Source organism: Punica granatum, chromosome 7 (assembly GCF_007655135.1).
Source record: "Punica granatum isolate Tunisia-2019 chromosome 7, ASM765513v2, whole genome shotgun sequence".
Classification (NCBI taxonomy): domain Eukaryota; kingdom Viridiplantae; phylum Streptophyta; class Magnoliopsida; order Myrtales; family Lythraceae; genus Punica; species Punica granatum.
The window spans coordinates 16,589,339-16,603,966 of record NC_045133.1 but is presented as its reverse complement, the minus strand read 5'-3'; the positions used below and the strand labels follow the sequence as shown (position 1 = coordinate 16,603,966).

Sequence of the window (14,628 nt, the reverse complement as noted above, 5' to 3'; positions counted from 1 at the left end):
GAGAAAGAGACAGAAAAAGACCAAGACCTTTTCTTTTTTACTCCCATATAAAAGGTTGAACATGTGAACTTGTGGGGGGCACATGTGTCTGCCTATATATTAATTAAGCCATTTTTTACGTATTTGATTGCATGTCAAACGCCGCGATCGTTACTGGAGCAAACTAAAGAATGGTAGCTTGACTTGGTTTTCTTGGTCATTGAAAATAAATATTTTTCATTTGAGTGCACAGGGAAGGCCCCGATCGTTATGATGCACTGCCTATATAATTGGAAAAACCGTCTGGATTAATTGCACTCCTTCGACAAACCAATCACAAGCATATTAACAATATCCCGTCTAAGTAGTACACGGCGAGAAAGGCGCAGCGAGGAATTTCTCCAAGCGGGGGAGAACTTCTTTTCTAAATATCGAAAAGAGAAAGTGATTGAGGAAATGAGCGACACTGCTTGCGTCCAGGTAAACGCTCTAAACAAAGTCTATGATTTCATGTCCATGTCATTCTACAAATAATTATCAATCGAAAAGAACAGGCAAATTACGTATGATCACAAATTTCCAATATTTTCTCAAATCGATCATGAATAACTTTTTTAACATTAAAACAACAAATTTTCATTTTAATTATAGATCTATCATGCCTTCATATTCTATTTGTTGACTTGTCAGTTAATTTTCCGTATTTTAGCTGACTTATCGGCTCCAAATCATCAAAATTTGGAGGAAGTGGGTGTACCCTAATGGTGCAGACCATTGGTTAGTAACTAGAGATTCCAGATTTTACTCTCGTTATAGAGCCACCCATGTCCCTTTACTAATTATTATAATTTCTATTTCATCATATTATATTTCAAAAAAATCCATTGTAACGAAATTACAAAAATTTGCAAAAGGAAATAAAAATTAAAAACTAAAAAAAATGTAAAATACACTCCTTTCCGTTGAAGTCTTACTAAATGACTTTCAAATCCATTCTTGATAAAAATTAACACTGCAACTCATTGACCATATTGACTTGATAAGGAAAATCTCTTTTTTTCCCCATATCTTTAAATTCTTTCACTTTTTCATCCTACTTTATTTTTTTCTTTAACCTTGTTCTCAATGTTTACACGGTTTGTCCAACTTGACCTTGCCCTTTGAATTTTCGATAAATCTATTGTGTGCAATAAAGCCCTAGAAAAGAGCAACGTGATGATAGCTCTTGACGATATCCTAAAGCACTATTTCTGATATCTTAATCTTGAGAGAGGGCTAATTTTTGGGAAAAAAATTATTCCAATTAAGAAAATATTATAACTTTGAGGAGTCTACCCAAGATCGACAATCACCGTTGTTCACTAAGACCCCTCAGTAATCTTGGGTAGGAAAAGACGCCCAACGAGCCCTCTACCCTTTCGCACACTTACCCTCGGTGATCACTATCGGCTAGAGATTCTCGACATCTCTTCGAGGTGGTGGCCTCGCCATCTCCTTGGTTACTTCTTGTTGTCGTTCTCTTTTTGTTTTTATTTATTAATTTTTAAAACTTATTTTTTTGTTTATGAAAGTTTCCATCTTTGCAAAATTATATGGGAAACTTCTTGTTTTGTATCAATAGCTGTCATCACCACCGACAAAATTATTGATGACCACTTAAGTGGTGATGTGGCTGTAAACGAGTCTCCCCATCCATAACACATATACCTAGTTAGGTATATCGATGCTGGGGTTGGAGCCTTGCCAGCACCTCTGCCCCAGATAACCAAAGGTTTTAAGAGCCGCTAGCGACCTTGGATTGTGAACTTACAGTTATTTTTTATTTTTAATTTTCTTAACTTTTAAAAATATTTTCAATTCGTATAAATGGATTATATGTAAATTCGTTGGTAAGACTAAAGTGAGCTTCCAGTGATACGTGGAGAACAATATTGAAAAAAAAGAATTATGATGAAATTGCAGAATTAATTAAAGATCGAGGATCAAAAGAAAATTGTTGATTTGGTCAACATGGTCATGGTCATTGGTGTGGTGTGTTAATTTTTTAATCAAGAATAAGATGAAGTATTATTTTCTCATAAGAACGGGGTGAAATGTCATTGAAAAGGAGGGGAATGTAATTTATATATAAAAAAGAACAAAACCGGAACCCTTGCCAGGTGAGGTGCCCGCCCAAGCGTTGTGGTGGTTTTCCGACTTTTTTTTAGATTTTGATACGTTTTTAATTGTTTTATTGGACATTTTTTTGTTGAAAATTTAATGACATCGGTTAGAAAATAAAATATAATTTGATACATAAGCAAGAAGATGAAAAATATAATGGTACGATAGATTTGAAAATAAAATCAAAGTTTGTGATATTGTTATGACTAAAAAGATTATTCCTGATAAAATTGAAAAAGAGAGCTGGAAGATTATGATTTTACATGTAATTTACCAAACAACTGGTCATACTTTTGTCATCATAGCATTGTCATTAGTCTTATTATTAGGATCACAACACGGTAAAGAATCTTTAATTTATTATCGATATTACTAGAATATGATCAGTTACAAATTGGGAAAATCTTCGCTTTAATACGTTTGCCTTTTCTGGTTTTGGTCCTAAACTTATTTTTGAGCTGATTCAAGCTTTCAACTTTCTCCCCAGTTGAGTCACTTTTAGTCTTATTAGAACCACCGAAAAAAATTAAAAACAAAATTAGAAAAGCTCTTTACCCTCTCCCTGTGCGTCCAGCTCAGGAGTCGGGATACGTAACAAGGGAGGCTCATGACTTGTTACCAACTAAATAAAAATTCTAAAATAATTAAGCACAAAGAGTCTCACAATGGGTATAGAATTTAGAGCAAAAGATTACCAGCCAAGTAAAGACATGAGTCATTACGCTATAACACTCTTTGATAATTCTTTTAATAACTAAGAATAGATTAACTTGTGAATTCTACATATCATCAGGAGATTTTCTAATTCAGTTATATATCATCTTGTTATTATTATGAAGACTCCCAGAAGAGGTGAGAACACGGAGAAGATCTCAATTGATATTATGGGAAAGCTGGATCAACTGCCTCCCACTAGGCCAACGAGTTATATATTTAGGGTTCATCATGAACTACGTACTGTGAATAAAAAGGTGTACGAGCCTGTGATGCTTTCGATTGGACCATACCATTATGATAAGCGCCAGACGGACCTTCAATATATGGAACAACATAAGTTGCGCTACCTAAATGGTCTGATCAAACGAAAGGAGGAAGAAAAAGGGGCATCCAGATTTGACCAATTAAGCGAGTATCTTGGAGTTTTGGAAGAATTGGAAGACCAGGCTCGTGGTTACTATGCAGACCCCGTCGCTCTCGAGAAAAATGACTTCTTAGAAATGCTGTTACTTGATGGCTGCTTTATCATTGAACTGTTCCGTAAAGCCGCATGGAATAATTATCGACATGAAAGAGAGATGGACCCTCTCTTTAAAGCTGATTGGGTAGCTTTGATCTTAGGGAGAGATCTAATGTTACTTGAAAATCAAATTCCATTCTTTGTTCTGGAACATCTACATTCTATTATTGGTGACATGCCCGACCCGCTCCTCCTTATTTTTACGGCCATGACTTATCTCCCGGTATATGGGGGCTTGCCTTCAGCTCTAGGCTTACTCGAAGGGAAAATTGCATTACTAAGCATCTCCAATCTTGCGACAGAACCATTTCTCTTGCCCAAATCTCCCTTGCAATGTAGACGACTAAAACGAGAGAATCTCAGTGATTTCAAGCATCTTTTGGATCTTGTCCGCAAGTTCATGTTGGCTGAGGAGATCTTGGAAATGAAAGACGAACGTGCCTTACCACCCCAGCAAGGGCAGAGAGCATTGACAGAATCCACTTCTGTGAGTACAAAAAAGTACAAGTACTCTGCCACGGAGTTACGCAATTTAGGAGTTAGATTTAAGGGTGTGGCGAGAAGCAAGTTTTATGATATCACATTTGAAAATGGGCTTTTAGAGATTCCAGTAATCCAAATAGATGATGGTACAGAAGGGCGATTTCGAAATTTAATCGCATATGAAGAACATTATGTCCGAGAAAACAAATATATAGGAGACTACATGAGTTTCATGGACGGTCTGGTAAATACCCCCAAGGATGTTGAGCTGCTTCGGCACAAAGGGATAATCGAAAGCTTAATGGGTGATGATGAAGTTATCGCTACAATGTTCAACAATATGTGCAAACAGAGGATACTGTCCAACTTTTACTATGCAAACATACTTGAGAAACTGACGAAGCATTGCAGCAAGAAGCGAAATGTCTGGATGGCGAAATTAAGAAGAAATCATCTTAGCAGTCCCTGGGCAATCTTGTCAGTTCTTGCAGCATTGCTCTTGCTCATCTTAACCATCACACAAACTATCTACACTGCTCTCTCATTCTACAGTGAAAAATAGGTATCCAAGTCGTGGCACGTCAGTTTGCTGACAATATTGTCAAATGTCTGGGTACGTAAGCTGCATCATCTGTGTAATTCTCTGTTCTGTTTTGTTATGATAAATTATTAATAATATATGTATTTTATACAATAAGTCCAATGATTATCTAATAAGTTGCATTTTCTTTGTAGGGACTATAAGGCTTGCAAATCTTTCACCATTTACTTACTCGCTCGTGCAAGTTATTTCCCTTGAATGTGCTGGTCTTGTCCCCATTCCTCACTCCCCATGAGATCTGCAATGCATTACTTCCGCAGCTGTTCGTGCCTATGCCATCATCTAGCGAATTCACCATTAGAGTCTTAGACATTCACGAGCCGTCCCACATGCCTCGTCGTCTTGCCACTGCCTCTGACAGTCGCCAGGAGCGGCCTCTCTAGATCCCTTCACTTGATGAAGTTCCTTGTGGATTTTCAGTACTTATCGCTTTACTGTTTTTCTCTTTTGTGTTTGTCTCCTATTTCGTTAAGCGCCACGCTGCTTTCTTTCTATGCAAACAAGAATTATTGGTCGCTTGGAAGTTTCTTGAAAATTTCGTGTCTAAATGTTGCTTCTCCGCACCTTGATTAAAAGGGGTTGGTTTCACTTTCCAATTGTGCACAATTTGTGACAAAATGCTGATCTATAATAAATATAAGAGCGAGGAAGGGGATTTGGTATAGTAGCACAAGTCGTTGTTCGAAACCATGAGCTGTCGGGTTCAATCCTCGTCAATAGGACTTATGTGTTCTTTTATTTAGTTTTGTTATTTCTATTCATGTACTAGGACATAGACCTCCTTTATAACTGAAAAAAAAATAAATATAAGAGTGGAGAAAAGGGCCTTGATGGAATGGCATCTTTGCCTTTGGTCTTCAATTTTTGGAGCTTTTGCTACTTTGGTCAACCTTTTTTTTTTTCTTTTGAAAATTATCGGGTTCCGGATAGGACCTTACGAGAAGGTCCAAATAAACACAGTCGACTACAAGTGCAGCACAGTTGACTGGAGTCAAGGTGTAGTTGATTGTGTTATACTTGCAGTCGACTGAGTCCATTTGGACTTTTTTTCGAACAGTCCGCTTGGGAGCGAATAAGCTTCCATTTTTTTTTGTTGTTCTCGTCCTCAATCTTCCGTTTTTTTTTTTTGCCATTTTGTCCGGACCTTAACTTTTCCTCAAAAATAACTTTTGCCATCCAAAAAATTATTCTTAATAGTTAATTAGTAATTTTTGATTTTTTTTAAATGAGGACGCCGCCTCACCATGGGCCAAAACCCCCCGTCGGAGTCTCTAGCGACTAATGAGGTCGCAGGTATGGGTGATGGCCAGCGATGAGCCCCCACAAAATCCCTCCCCCTTTTCTCTCATTTGATCTCTCTCTCTCTTTAAATTTGGGAAGGTGAAGGCCTCACCGGTGGCCACCTCCTCCCCAATTGGGGGTTGCCGATGACCATGATTAAGAGTAAATTATATGACATTGTGAATTTACTAAAACTAAAAGAAAAAAATCTCTAACATGAAAATGATTTGCTGAAGATGAAGTAAATTCAAGTTACTAATATAAAATTAAAGTTTGACATGACAAAAGAACATAAACTATTTTTAGAACAAGATTATAAAATTTTGTTAATCAAATCCTCCGTTTTACCCTAGCACGATAAGCTCTAATGCAAATGTTCCACGAGTCCATACTATCCTTAAGTTCGTATTTTGATATCTATTATAATTTATAGTTATTTTGGCAGAAAAATATTTAATTAACTCAATGTGATACAATTCTTATATTTATTAAGAGATACTGAGAAATATTGCTGAACATCATATATTAATATAAATTAGAAGATGTGAATGTTATATAAATAGAGTATTAATTCGAACTGCAAAATTATTTTGCGGCAAAGCGGTAGCTTCTTTTCTAGTATTATTAAAACTCTTGTTTTGAAAAGGACTGTGGTGGTGAATAGGTGGGTTTTTCGACCTGCACCCACCATCTTTTCCTTCTTAAAAAAATTAATCTTAAATGTTTTTCTTTTTAAAAATTAATATTAAATATTTTCTTAATTTTTTCCCTTATATAAATTAATATTCGAAATGATTTTATTTTCCGATGAAATGAAATGACACAATACTAATCATAGATTATATCATTAAAACTCTTGCTTTGAAAAGGATGGTGGTGGCGAGTAGGTGGGTTTTCCCATCCGTACCCACCATCTTTCCTTTCTTTGAAAAAACAATATTAAATGTTATTCATTTTAAAAAATAATATTAAATGTTTTTCTTTTTAAAAATAATATTATATATTTTTCTTAATTTCTTCATTCGGATAAATTAGTATTCGAATGATTTGATGTTTTGATGAAATGAAAAGGCACAACACTAACCTATGATGTAAAACTAATTCTCGCTTAAACACTGATTTGGCCGTGACTATTGGAGGTTTTTAACGAATTTCGAACCGTAGACCGAATGCAAAGTTCGTTGCTTCACATTATCTTACCACTTAAAACCTATTATAATGGTGAGTAATGACACAGTACTAGCTTACGATTGAGACATTATTTATTTCAATATAAATTAATATTAGAAATGCTCTACATTTTTCGGTGAAAATTCATGGGGACAACACTTGCCTACGATTGAGACATCCGTGCATGGACAATGATTTGATTGAGACTATAAGGTGCTTTTAACGAACTTTGGAACTCACAATATAATTGAAGTTCATTACTTCAAATTAGCGGGTCACTTAATTATAGCTTAATATTGTACGACATATTAATTAGCATAATGATTTTTTGAAAATTTGGATCGTTACTATCAATCAAGAGTTTATAATTTCTACACATAATTAATATATCGTTAATTTCACTCATAATCTATACTATGACAGATCAAAAAAATTGACCAAAAAATTTCCCCACCACAGCATCACGCGGATCCACGTTTTAGTAGTTTCTTAAAATATTTCCTCGCATTTAAATATTATCAAAATATTGCTTAAACTTTGATCCCATCCTCATATACCTTTCAACGTGTCTCTTTAATTATTTGTCCTTCAAAACAATATTATAAACCCTCTCAACAAGACTAGTATAAATTCTCACGTGTTGCATGTGAGAGTTCGTCTTTTTTGAGAATATAAAAAATAAAAATATTATAAAAATATTAGACATAATAAAAAGAGATAACAATATATAGATATGTTAATAAATAATAATTATATGATTCCAAAGAATAATTTCGCCAGATGGTCCCAAAATGTTCAATTTCAAAAATGAAATTTCTCATTTTTTGAGTTTTTAAATTAATTTTTTTAAATATATAGATAGAAGTAGATTTGTAGGACCGGTCACCATTTTCTTATTTTTTTTAACTTTCTTTAAAAGAGAATTTAAAATTTTTTTAAATAGCATCATTTGTGGGATTGAATTGTTTATTTTCTCGATTTTTTAGCTTTTTTGAAATGAATATTTTATTTTTTTAATTTAAAAAATTATAGATATAGATTTGTAGATTGGTCATTTTTAATTATTTTTATAAATTTCTTTAAAAATAATTTTTTAATAAAATGCTGTAATGTTTTGATCGGTTGTTATTTTCTATAATTTTTTTCAAAATTTTCAAAAATTTAATTTTGAAACTTTGTATGATCTATACACAAATATTATAAAGGGAAAATAACACTATACAACGCGAAATTTTTCTATGTTTCACATTACTGCACAAAACGAAATAATTTCAGGAGATAGCACAATTTTTTCTTTTTTTCATCCTGCAGCATTCCGTTAGGATTCCGTGAAATCCCTGATGGAATGCTAGCGTGGCTTGTATTTTGGGGGCAAACCAAGCACACCTGGATGCCACCTTAGACGTGTTTGGGACCTACTCCTTCACCCATTCTCTGCAACTGTGACGGCGCTATTCCTTTCTCTCCCTGAAAACTCCACACTCTACCACCTCTCTCTCTCTCCTCTGTTCCAGTCTCTCCGTCCTTGCAATCATGACCGAGAAGGGTGCCATGCTAGTGTGTTGACTGATCGTTCATGGTGGAGGAGAAGGGTGCTAGTCTCTTTCGTCTCTGCTTTTCCTTTTTCTCCATTTCCATTTTTGACTTTCTTGGAAACTCCCGAGTCTGGTCTCTCTTATTCACACATAACCGGTCTCATCTCTGCTCTACTTTTCCTCCTATCCCAGGTACAGTCCCCCATTTTCTCTGCTTTTCGTATATTAGGCTTTGCTTTCCATGAAATTGCTCACCCTTTGTTCTTATTTTAGCCATACGTGCTCTGGTTTTCTCTCCCTTTCGAGCTTCATTTCCCACGCACAGAGACGAGATCGGCTGCCTTTCAATAAGTTTATGACAATCACCTTTGTTTGATTGTTCTTCTTGTCGCCTTCTAGTGTGCTCTCTCTCTCTCTCTCGCGCGCCCCCCCCCCCCCCCCCCCCCCCCCCCCCCCCCCCCCACAATCCGGTTTTCTGCCTGGCAGCAACAGCGAGGCAGCAGCAGCACATGTGCTCAGGGGTTCGGAGGAAGCCCGACTAGCAGCAGCAATGGCTCGGGGAGTAACCGAACAGCAATAGCGGCGACACAACAACCTGCAAAGAAGAAAAAGAGTTGGAGCAGCTCTGCAGCAAGGAGGAGCAGGGGCAGCAGCTCAGCAATGGCTGGTCGAACTTAGAAAATATGGAGGGAAACAAAACAGAGCATGCTCTGTTGGAGAGGAGCATGATGATGCAAAGACTAGACCAATTATTCTGATTTCACTGAGAGGGATAGAGGAAGCAAAAACAAAGAGGAAGAAGAAGGAGAGTAGAAGAAGAAGAAGATGAAGTTGATCGTGATGGTCGAAGGAAGAGGCATAGGAGGAGCAAATGAAGGTGACTGTGATGATGGTGATGGTGGCTGCTGTTAGAGGGTTGAGGAAGGAAGAAGATGATGAAGGTGGCTGTGATGGAAGGAGGTAGGGGAAGAGATGAGGAAAGGATTTGTCTGTGTGCGAGAGCTTAGAGAGAGAGAATGAAGAAGCAGCCAAAGAGGTGGCTGAGCTCCAGAGGAATTGGGCCGGTGACAATGCCGGGGAAGAGGAGAAGCTGGGTCAGCTCGGAGAGGGAGGAGATGGAGGCAGGGAGGTAACCAGTGAGGGTGGGGGGGGGGGGGGGGGGGGGGGGGGGGGGGGGGGGGGGGGGGGGGGGGGAGGGAGAGAGCGGTCACCTAGGTGGGGGCGGTAGAGGAGGAGCAGGTGAGGCTAAGAAGGTGGAGCAGGGATTGGGCGAGGTGAATGCTGTGACATATTAGTGATTAGGTATCACAACATATTGGCTCAAATTTTTGAATTGAAGATTAGTCCAATTGCTTATACACTCAGTGGTATTTTACATGATATCAGAGCGGTTACGCTTTCACGCGCACGTGTGGGCTCATACTACGCCAAATTTAGTTTCAAGGTAGCCAAATTGCGTCTCATCTTAGTCCAGCCCAAGTGTGGCCCTTTATCAATTATCTCCCCTCCTCTCGCCATAGGTGTAAGAAGAAGTCCACCTCGTGATTAAGTCCCGAGCACGAAAATCTAGTCCCGGCTCGTAGTCAGTTCTTGAGAGTGGGTGTTCAAGTCCACATGGCACGTGTAGGTGAAGTATCAAAGCCACACATTGCCATGTGAGGGCGAATGTTGAGACATATTATCCCACACGGAAAAACTAAAGAAAAATCTACGAGTTTATAAGTGATTAGGTACCATAATTTATTGGCTCGAGATTTTGGGTTGGAGATGGATCCAATCGCTTATATACCCAGTGGTATTTTACAGTGAAGTCCCTGGTGGAGAAAAAGTGGGAGCCCGAAAGATCGGTGACACTGTCCTTGATGGAGCGAAGGGCGGCAATGTCGGTGGCGTTCATGGTGCTCTGCTGAAACGACTGTGGGAACAGAGTGAGGAGGAGGAGGAGAAGGCAAAGAGAAGGGGTGTGGGAGTGAGTGTGGGTCCTAGACGCGTTCGAGGTGGCTTCCAGGTGTGCTTGGTTTGCCCCAAAACATAAGTCATGTCACCATTTCGTCAAGGATTTCACAGAATGCTAACGGAATGTTGCAGGATGATAAAAATAATAATTTCTATGCTATCTTGTGAAATTATTTCGTTTTGTGCTGCAATATGAAACACGAAAAAATTATGTGCTGTGTGGTGTCATTTTCCCTATTACAAATATCAATATAGGTATTCTGTATAACACGTTATAGATATGATGTGTCATATATTTGGTATGGTTCCATTAACTCGTGATCACATAAAATTATTATGTATATTAAAATTGGGTATGATCTTATCTATACATATAGATCATATTTGTGTTTCGAAAAATCTATTATCATATTTATTTTGAAAAAATAAATCATATCATATTTTTCATAAATATGATTTGTTATCCATAAAATATTCTTTATGACACTTTATAAATGAGAAACTATAGTACACATAAATTGTTACTGATCCGTCTATCAATCACTTTGATTTTTAGTTCTATTAAAAAGGTCATTACCAAGTTTGCGTAGTTAACTCCATAGGAAAGATGGAAAAGGTATTATCAAATCATTCTTGCTCTTCAATAATGTTGTATAGTTTATTCGTCAACCAAGCTGCCGAGAGGTACTTGAGCCAACATAGGTTGGTTAAATCATATCAATATTTTTAATAGAGATAGATACTATATATAATCTATTTTATATTAGGTACGATACATTATAAATAGAGGAAATCCCACAAATAAATTTGTGATTGATCCGGCTCAGAAAAAATATTGCTACCGCTGGGTAGGCGCACCTCAATTTTTCGCACGTATATTAGTTTTTTTTTTTTACGTTTTACTTTATTTACACAAATTTTTATAAAATTTGTGGATTCTCCAATTTTGCATAAGATTGCGTTCTATTATGTGCTGTGCCCTGGTTTCAAGAATAGTATATATATATATATATATATATATTACGATTTTTCAAGAGATGGTAATTTGTTTACATCCATAAGATATTGGGAATAACAAAATACCGAGAATAAGTTTTTTTTTCCGATTATAGGGGAGGCTCATGGATCTAGACTGAGAATAAGTTTTTAAATACTTAATTTGATTAACCTCCAATAAAAATATAACTACGTTAATCAATTCTTTAAAGAAATTGTAAATTATACTATAAATTCTCATACAAAATTATGCATGAAATAAAAGAAAACATTGAACTACATCAGCTGATTAACATAAAGTTGGCACATAATGACACCTTAAAAAGATAAAATAGAGTTTATCTTAATAAAGTCTTATTTTAATATTATATATTAAATTTATAAATATATAGACATCGAATAGATCTTAGAAAATTTTTAGCTACTTGAGCATATGCTATAGGCATAATATAATTAAATTAACTCTAGAAAGAAAAAGAAATGATTAAAAAATAGTCAAATTAGTATATCCGAGAAAACGGATATTATTGAAGTAAACTATTTATTTACTCCCTAGGAAATGTAATCTTTGTTGAAGTCAATTATTACATTCTGCCAAACATTTATTTTTCAAATGAAATAAACATAAATACATGTCCATTATAATTTTATTTTGAACTACAGTGCTATTAAAATCGAGATCTGTTTCAGCAAGTTTAATGCATGATCTAATATTAAAAGAATATCTATCAATGTCTCATTTGGTGAAGAAAAGGAAAATATTCCTTTTTATTATATTTGATAAACGTATATTCTAAATTTTTTTATTGATTTAATTTCTATATATCTAGATAAGTGCAAATATTAAAGTAAACTAAACCATTTTAATTGGACTTAAATATTGATATTTTCATCTGTTAAGCATACATAAAAGAGAAACTGCAATTAAATCATATACACATTGATTTAGTCAGTTTCAATCTATTTTTACATAACTAGTCAGAAAGTCACGTGTGTTGCACGTGGTGTGTATATATATAAGTTTTATATTATAATTTCGTTTTAAAATAGTAATGTATCACCATGATACATAAAATGCTTGTGATAAATGTATTCCACTTGAATTATGGCATGTACACGATGTCATGCAAGGTTCGTTGATGCAAAGCATGCAAGAAAATGCCGAGTGCAGAAGTGTTGCGGAGTACCAGGTGATCGAGTACAAGCCAGTGGCAGGAAAAACATTCATTATGAAACATATATGACATTTTTAAGACAAATCATAATTGAACTATCATATTTAAACAGTAACTATAGGTAAAGAACCTCATAGATATCTAGCATAAAATTCACTTTTTGAACAAGGTATGTGCTTAACTGATACGTTGTACAAGATATTCTTGCGTGGGCACTTTTGATAGTTTGAGTCTAATATTTTCAAAAGAGGAATATAAAAGGTGGAGACAAACCTATATGCTACAGGGTCAGGTTGGTGGAATATATTCAACATTTGTCAGTAAGATACTTATTTTCCGTTTAAATTCAGAATTAATTGATTTTAACTTGAACTTTAATTTTAACTCAACACACTACACAACAAAAATCCACATTTTCCAATTAAAAAATTTTAACTTTAACTTTAACTCAACACACTACACAACAAAAACACACGTTTCTCAAGTCAAATTTATAATCACATTTCATTTGTCATTTTCCACAATCAAAATTAAAATCAAAATAAAAATAATTTTAACTCTGAATTCAAACGACCCCTTAATTATTATTGTATTTAAGCATAAAAGTCCTTCCCGTTCCTTAGAGAAATCGCAAATAATTAAAGAATTCTGTAATTTTCGTTAATACAGCCATGATAAAGATACGATATCAATATGTTCTACAATAATATAACTATATGAAAGTACATAGAGGAGAGAAAATTGAAAAATGAAATATTTCCCACCAATATATCGTTACTTTGAACCGTAATATTTAAAACCATGCACAACATTTTCCAAGTCTCAAGTATTAACGAAAGCATACAACATATATGTTGTAATCCATTGACAACTTGCTAAGTTTAGCTATACATCATACAAGTTCAAGAATAAATTTACTCGTCTTATGCTTAAGAAAAGAACAAACGGAAACATTTCTTAAAATTGAAGTAAGTCCTTGACTCATAGTATCGAGTATTCAGAGGAAGACCCTATATAGTTTTTCAAAAGGCGGTCAATAATCAGTAGGCAGGCTTAGCTTTCTTTTAAGAAGCAATAATAATAATAATAATAAATAAATAAATAAATAAAGCTTGTGCTGAGGCACTTTTTTGTGTGTCAGTACAAGCATTTTTTGGGGAAAAAACTGTATTTGCGGCGCACTTTAGTGCGTCAACACAGGATGTGGATCATATCCCGGCACGTGCGTCGCCATAGTAAGAACTTGTGACAACGCATAAAAGGGCATCAGCCTAGTAAAAATTCTGCCAACCCACAAAAGTGCATCGCAAGTGGTCAGCCTCTGCCGATGCCCATTTGAGGTGCATTAGCACATTGAGGAGGGGGGAAGGTGGCAGCGGACTAGAGCTCCACCACCCCAAAATTTTTTTTTTAAAAAAAAGGAATGTAAACAAACGGGAGAGAAAGGGGAGAGGGGACAGCAGCGATTTGAGAAGACCAGCGACCAAGTCGGTGGTCACCACCCATCAATTTGGGGTTGTTGGCGACCTCATTGGTGGCCGACGATGAGGCTACCGTCAACCCCTTTCTAATCCCTTTTCTTGTTATGACCTTACGGTTTTGCCTTTTTTTTTCATTTTAAATTTGAAAATAAAATTAAATATAAAAATCATTTTTGGAAGGAAAAGATTATTTTAGACGGAAAATGTTACGACCGGACTAAAGGGGCAAAAAATTGAAAGATAGAGGACAAGAACAAAAAAGAAAAGGTTTAAGACCAAAATGGCAAAAATTCCAAAGGTTGAGGTCTACAACTGTCTTTTTCCTTTTTTTCTTTTTTAAAGTTGTAACAATGTTACATAAACCGACAATTTTGGGTTGACAGCATCAGTGTATAGTTGCTGACGTAGCTCTTTCGTGGCTGCTGGCATATTAGACATTGTTTACATAGCCCTGCGTGATATTATCACATCATTTTTATGAAATCTTATATAAATAAAAATAAAATAAATATTTTAAAAATAAATGTAATAAGTATATAAAAATATAAGAATATGAAAAATATAAACAAAT

The 14,628-nt window shown here is 35.5% G+C and overlaps 1 protein-coding gene across 1 annotated transcript; it reads left to right on the top strand.

Annotated features, from left to right (window-relative positions):
- The first annotated feature begins 292 nt into the window (after nucleotides 1-292).
- LOC116212756 (UPF0481 protein At3g47200-like) lies at nucleotides 293-5,130 on the top strand. The gene is made up of 3 exons (XM_031547436.1): nucleotides 293-459; nucleotides 2,982-4,475; nucleotides 4,598-5,130. The coding sequence occupies exons 1-2, from the start codon at nucleotides 436-438 to the stop codon at nucleotides 4,422-4,424; spliced, it is 1,467 nt and encodes a 488-aa protein (XP_031403296.1). The 5' UTR covers nucleotides 293-435; the 3' UTR covers nucleotides 4,425-4,475; nucleotides 4,598-5,130.
- Nucleotides 5,131-14,628: the final 9,498 nt, after the last annotated feature.

What these genes read in the sequence shown, in the direction of transcription:
- LOC116212756 (XM_031547436.1), top strand. Translation starts at nt 436, where the DNA reads ATGAGCGACACTGCTTGCGTCCAG. An exon ending in GCGACACTGCTTGCGTCCAG is followed by an intron (nt 460 to 2,981) that starts GTAAACGCTCTA and finishes ATTATTATGAAG; the next exon opens with ACTCCCAGAAGAGGTGAGAA.